The 6,000-nt window shown below is 45.5% G+C and overlaps 1 protein-coding gene across 1 annotated transcript; it reads right to left on the reverse strand.

The window, feature by feature from the left end:
* Positions 1-634: 634 nt before the first annotated feature.
* LOC146204284 (uncharacterized) lies at positions 635-5,789 on the reverse strand. Its single transcript, XM_084586383.1, has 3 exons — positions 5,768-5,789; positions 2,153-2,190; positions 635-1,693 (listed from the first exon to the last, which is right to left on the reverse strand). Exons 1-3 carry the CDS (start codon positions 5,787-5,789, stop codon positions 1,097-1,099), a joined length of 657 nt encoding a protein of 218 aa, XP_084442509.1. The 3' UTR covers positions 635-1,096.
* Between the last annotated feature and the right edge of the window lie 211 nt (positions 5,790-6,000).

A 6,000-nucleotide genomic window follows, 5' to 3' on the forward strand; every position in this document is an offset into this window, starting at 1 on the left:
CCAAGGAAGCGGGATCAAATCCAAGCCGCTGGGGCGTCTTCTCGATGGAGATGAAAATACTGTGTGTTATGTGCACGTTCAAGAATTCCAGATGGTCGATATTTCTGGAGCCTTCAATTACGGCGTCCCACACATCCTGAGTCACTTTGAGACGTCAAGGTATATAAACGAATTAAAACCGTTAACGAAGGGAGTAGAGATAAAAACAAAAAATAAGGCTGTGGTGAAGTTTAATTTCGAGTTCTACAATTTCAAAACAGTTAGCTCTCACGCCTCAAAGCAAAGAACGCCCTGTAGAGCCCAAAACGCATGGTAGCCTTTGAAATTCAGTACTGTGTCACCCTCCCCGGAGATTTTTTTCTTCATTTCCTTTTTGCATTGCGGTTTGTATATATGTCGCTTTCTTAGCGATTGTGACGTTGTTAACAGCGTCAAGGTATAATATGATGCAGAACGTCCGGTTGGGCCGCAAGATAACTTAAACCGGGGTCAACTGAGCTCCTTTCTCATGGGTTATTAGTGTTGGATAATATATCCAGAATGCGCATTTCAGTGTGTTGGCGAAACATGTCTGGTTGCACAGAGTCAAAAGAACTGTTTAAAAAAGACGAAATATTTATTGCTGTGAAGACATTTGCATTCCATGAATCAACTACAATTGTGAAATAACATTGGCCTAGGTCGTGCGAAGGGCGCACTCATCTTTTGTTTCACCGGCTTACATTTGCATCCCTCGGCGTGCTAAGGACTTTACAACCGACCATTTGCTCAGGTGATCAAGAAAGAGAAGAGATACATCCCGCATAAAAGAATTCTGCTTAGCGGCGAAGCATGTGAAAGGTAACCAATGTATCCTTTCTACACATTCAGGAACTGTTCGTGTGCATATATAGGCAGTGCAGTTCATATTGTTTCCTTCAAAATGCAACCAAGAGGTGGCTGTACAGGGTAACCAAGAGAGAAAATACCACCCCAAGCTATCCGTGAGTAAAATCGAAAGCGTCCTGAGCGGATCGAATCCTTCACCCCAACAGTCAAGCGGCCACGGCGTACGGAAACACACGCAGGGACGGTGAGAGCAGGAAGAGCCCGAGCACTATTCGTCCTTTTGCGTCGTACTTTGCGCAGATGGCGTCGTTGGCGGCGCCGTAACCGTGACTTCCTTAAGTTCAGAAGCCGCGCCGCGGCCCAGCCCGCGGGCCGGCGTTCTGGGGATCCCTACAGGAGGCACCCTGATGAGTCCCGGGGCCGGGCCTACCGGGCCTGCCGGGCCTGCAGGAGGAGCTTGGGCCGGACCGGCCGTCAGGGCTGCGCCATGCGCCTTCACCGACGGCACCAGCGGCGCCGCGCGCTGGATGTCGTTGTCGGTAAGAAAATCTGCCTTAGGGTCACCAATGTTGGCATTCAGGTAGTAGAAGTCCTTGGCGTTTTCGCACGGCACCGCGTCGTCCTCGTAGGCGCACGTCAGGCTAAGCTGGTTGAACATGGTCTGGTTGCCGCACAGGAAGCTGAACTGCTGCATCTCGTGGCCGGCGGCCCCCTCCGGACCGAAGGCGTCGTGGCAGACGTGAAACACCTTGCAGTCGTTGTCCACGTCCGCGAAGTAGCCATCGCCGGGACACTTGAAGGTCGTCTTGACGGTGCCCAGCAGCAGCTCCGCGCCGTCCGGCAGCACGTAGGCCTCGCGGCGGTGCTGCGGGCCGGTGATATAGTTAGCGATGAAGGTGAGCAGAGAGCCATCGTTCCACAAATAAGCACAGAAAAGGAGCATAATGAAAGGCAGAGACACTACGCCAGAGAGTCCATATATTTCGACAGTAGAGTTAAGAGCAGCACAGTTTAACTGAATTATTAAGTACCAAAGTGAACGGTGCATATAATTCCCGCAAGCAATTTTGCAAAGCAACCTTTAGGAGACTACCTCGCGCAAGAAAACAGAAACAGCCAGCGGATAATGTGCTAAAAAAGGCTAGGTACATGAATTAAATCGAATAAGGTGTTATAAAACGGTGATACCCTACCAATAATAGCGAGTAGCCATTGCAATCTTGGCTGGTTGTTAACAAGACTTTGCTACAAAAATAAATGAGGTTTTCTGTAGAAGGAAAAAATAAAGCGTTTTAAGGCTGCCCGAAGCTACCGAAATGCTTACCCTTGAACCAGGACGAGCCGTGGCCACCGCGAGCAACGCTGCGTGAACAAGAAGGCACACAATGCATTGAAATGAACATGTGAAAGTGAAACTGAACGGTGATGGTAAGACAGCGCGTAATACGAAGGACAAAGAAGGAACATACAGACGAGACGAGCGCCCGTCTCGTCTGTGTGTTCCTTCTTTGTCCTTCGTATTACGCGCTGTCTTACCATCATGAACCACCAACTCGCCCAACAAGCATCACTTCTTGAAACTGAAGGGGTTACCCTTACGTTTATTAGTTCACAGTAAGAGTAACAGACAAACCGACGTCGTCAAATGCGTTTAATTTAAAGCGGCAGCTGTTAGTGGCTCAGCCGACGGGATCTCGGCTATAGCGATATCCTCATCCCGAGCAGCTGGAGCGGAGGCACGTGCAGACATGGGATGACCTGCGCGCGCGCACCTCTTACGCGGGGAACGCGCAGGCAACTCAAAAGTGAGGATTCAAATGCCCCTCGAAAGAATACCTCCTAGTTTTCCGGCTGTAGTGGTCGATCCTCTCTTACCCGTTGGCTTCACATAGCAGGGGTGGTTGATAAAATGGCGTGTGTGTGTGTGTGTGTGTGTGGGGGGGGGGGGGGGGGGGGGGGGGCTAATATGATTAGCCGGGGAGTCACGAAAATCGGTTGAGCTCATTGACTGCAGTGCCTTCCCTGAGGAGCATCTGCCGCTTCATTCTATAGTTTTATCCTACTATAGCAAGCTCACACAGGCTGGACTCTTCCCATTCAATGTCGCCATAGGAGTACCATTTTAAAGTAATGATATAGATACTTGAGAAAGAGAGGAATTAAGTAATGCGTTCTGGGACCTGTTGAACAAGCACTGCAGAGTGAGAGAGGGATAAAAATGTAGAAGCTGAAGGGACTGACGTCACTGATCCGAAATGAACCTTCAAGTTCTCGGTGGGTGACAAATAAACCATCTGCGTAGGGTTCCCTCTCCCAGATGCGACTGGGAACCCGGCGATAGCAGATCCTGCTCACGCATACAGACTCCTCTAACTGTGGCTGAATCTCGAGTTACATTGGCGTAACCGTGCAGTCAGGTTGTGTTATATTCTCGACGTTCCAAAATGTTCAGTATAAGCGTATTTAATGCAATTACTAATCAGAAGAAGGAAATACTTTTATCCGTTTAGATCACTCTTATTTTTATTGCTTCCACACAAGGCATACCACTTTTGTAAGGCCCCTGAAAGTAATTTACGAAGCTCCAAATCATTAAGACTGGCGCAGCGTCTATTCTTTCGACACCTGGAGCGATACCTTTTTATAATCACGTAGTTACATTGTCAACGACATAACGTGTGCCTGCACAGACTACGGGCAGTGTGCGCCCGTCCATCTTTTCTGGGGCAAGTGCGTGGTAAAGTCAGCAGCGCCGCTAGGAGCTGACGCCGCAGGAAGAACAAACAAAAATGAAGGCATGGTGACTGAGAGTAGTACAAGATGAAGTAAACTGCGATCATTTGATGCAAAACCTTCAGTTTTCTTGTTACTATTGTTCATCGACAGCTGTTATGCAATGAGTGTAACTCGCTCCTTGCTCCTGAAAAGCGCGTTGGCAAGAACGTCTAATTAGCGCTGCCAGGAACGAGCTCCGGAAGTATTTAACCTCTCCAATAGCACCGGAGACTAACTACCACAAAATGGCAGTGCTGGTTCCACCTCGCCACATTCCTATTAAAAGGACACTGAGGACAAACTGCTGTTTTTGTGGACAGACAGACCACAAAATTCTAACCGTTATAAGCTAGAATACAGATGTCGCCATTGCCGGTCGATTTCACAACTGCGTGCGGCGACCCCGAATTTTTAGTCGCAGATCTAAGAGGCTATGCTATATCACCGTTCCCCTCAGTACGGCGGAAACCTGTCCATCTCAGCGTGGACGTCACAAGTTTATTTATTTATTTATTTATTTATTTATTTATTTATTTATTTATTTATTTATTTATTTATTTATTTATTTATTTATTTATTTATTTATTTATTTATTTATTTATTTGTTTGTTTGTTTGTTTGTTTGTTTGTTTGTTTGTTTGTTTATTTATTTATTTATTTATTTATTTATTTATTTATTTATTTATTTATTTATTTATTTATTTATTTATTTATTTATTTATTTATTTATTTATTTATTTATTTATTTATTTATTTATTTATTTATTTATTTATTTACGATACCTCAAATGTCCTATTGAAGAGGACATGAGATCAGGGATGAGATTTATGATGAGTCTGTATCAAGCGGCAGGCAATGCTAAAATTAAATTTTCTCAAGCATATTTCTTTATCTGCAGAAAAATATCACAATACCGACACAGGGCCATAAAATCAATTTTCGCTGTTCAGGAATAATTTCTTTTTCAGCGTTGCAGTACCTACACAGGGCCACTAAATTAATTTTTCCCGAAAACAGTTATTGAATGGCACTGTCCTCAGTGTCGTTTCAAAGCTTTAGAACACATCACAACACAGAACAAATTTTGAAGATAAAGGCCTTCAAGAACTATAAAGAAACTGAAACTTTATTTATTCGTTTCTTTTTGCAATGGAGAATATACGCATGCAGCCATAATTTTTGCTAGAAGCAATACGGTTCTCCTGTCGGACTGATGCGACCTTATATGTGTTTATGGCAAGGAAATGGTTCTGCCTTCATTAAAACCAAGATAGCAATGTTGAATAAAGCAGGATGCAGGTCTACTACTTTTCTCTTATGGTTAATTCCACTCGTCGATCTGGAGCAGCTTTTTCATCTCCGCGGTTGTGAATGTGTGTTCGATCTGCAGTGGGTCAGGAGAAGAGGCGTATTTAACCGGAACACCGGGTAGCGGTCAATTCCGGTATAGACCGATCGCGTTTTCCCGTTTCTAGCGCGGTTAGCCCTGAGCGTTTGTGTACCTTCCTGACTGTGTCGTCGTACATCTTCAGATTAAGTACTTACGATTTTCGCCTCTGTTAATTAAGAAATCGCTTGAAGAAGCTCAGAATCCAGCACCAGCAGCGATGGAGAATCTGATTTCCCCTGAATGATGTTCATTAAAGAGATATTTCCTGAATTTCCTCGCAGACAGTCGAAAATCAACAACTAGGTCGACGCCAGCAGCGTTCAACTATTCAACGAAGAGAGAGATATGCGCGCACATGCAGTGCGTAGACTCATTCTCGGTGTTAATCAGCCCTAGCTGTCGTTGGCCAATGTTCATACCAAAATTCGATGCTCTTCCCAACATAAGTACGCTTTACGACCGAAGTGTGCCATTATGGCTAGTCATCGTCAATCGAGTATATGCGGACGGATACCAAGCCAAAAATCCTAAAATGGTTGCGCATGAGAGCCTTTGTCAGGGTACCTCTTCGAATTAGGGGACCCAGTCGCCCTGTGGTAGGTCGGGTCGTTCTGGCGCGCATTCAACACCACGTTCTAAGTCAGCGAGTGGAATTCGCCATTAGTCGACATGGCTAACCTGACCAGCAACCGAATATTGAAATCCGTCAAATAAGCAAGCCGAAATCCTGTGCATTCACCAAAGACAAGAAAGGCAGTCGTGCTAATACTCACCGATTACTACAAGGATCTTCATAGCTGCTTCGATTTTATGAGGTAGAACACTTGCTGCAAAATAAAATTTCAAATTACATTCAATTCCGGGTCATTGTGTTGGCCCACGGTCCACAGGGCAATGGGCAAAATGCACACGAAAGGCCGTCTGGGTGGGAGCTGTTGTTTTGAATTATCAACAAAACTCTCCGCCGCTCCATTTTTGTTGATTGCACCCTTCTCGATCTCACCTG

The sequence above is a fragment of the Amblyomma maculatum genome, chromosome 1 (assembly GCF_055883805.1).
Source record: "Amblyomma maculatum isolate TAMU_Amacu chromosome 1, ASM5588380v1, whole genome shotgun sequence".
In the NCBI taxonomy this organism is placed as follows: Eukaryota; Metazoa; Arthropoda; class Arachnida; order Ixodida; family Ixodidae; genus Amblyomma; species Amblyomma maculatum.

What these genes read in the sequence shown, in the direction of transcription:
- LOC146204284 (XM_084586383.1), bottom strand. Translation starts at nt 5,789, where the DNA reads ATGAAGATCCTTGTAGTAATCG. An exon ending in GAAGATCCTTGTAGTAATCG is followed by an intron (nt 2,191 to 5,767) that starts GTGAGTATTAGC and finishes TTGTTCACGCAG; the next exon opens with CGTTGCTCGCGGTGGCCACG. An exon ending in CGGCTCGTCCTGGTTCAAGG is followed by an intron (nt 1,694 to 2,152) that starts GTAAGCATTTCG and finishes ACCGGCCCGCAG; the next exon opens with CACCGCCGCGAGGCCTACGT.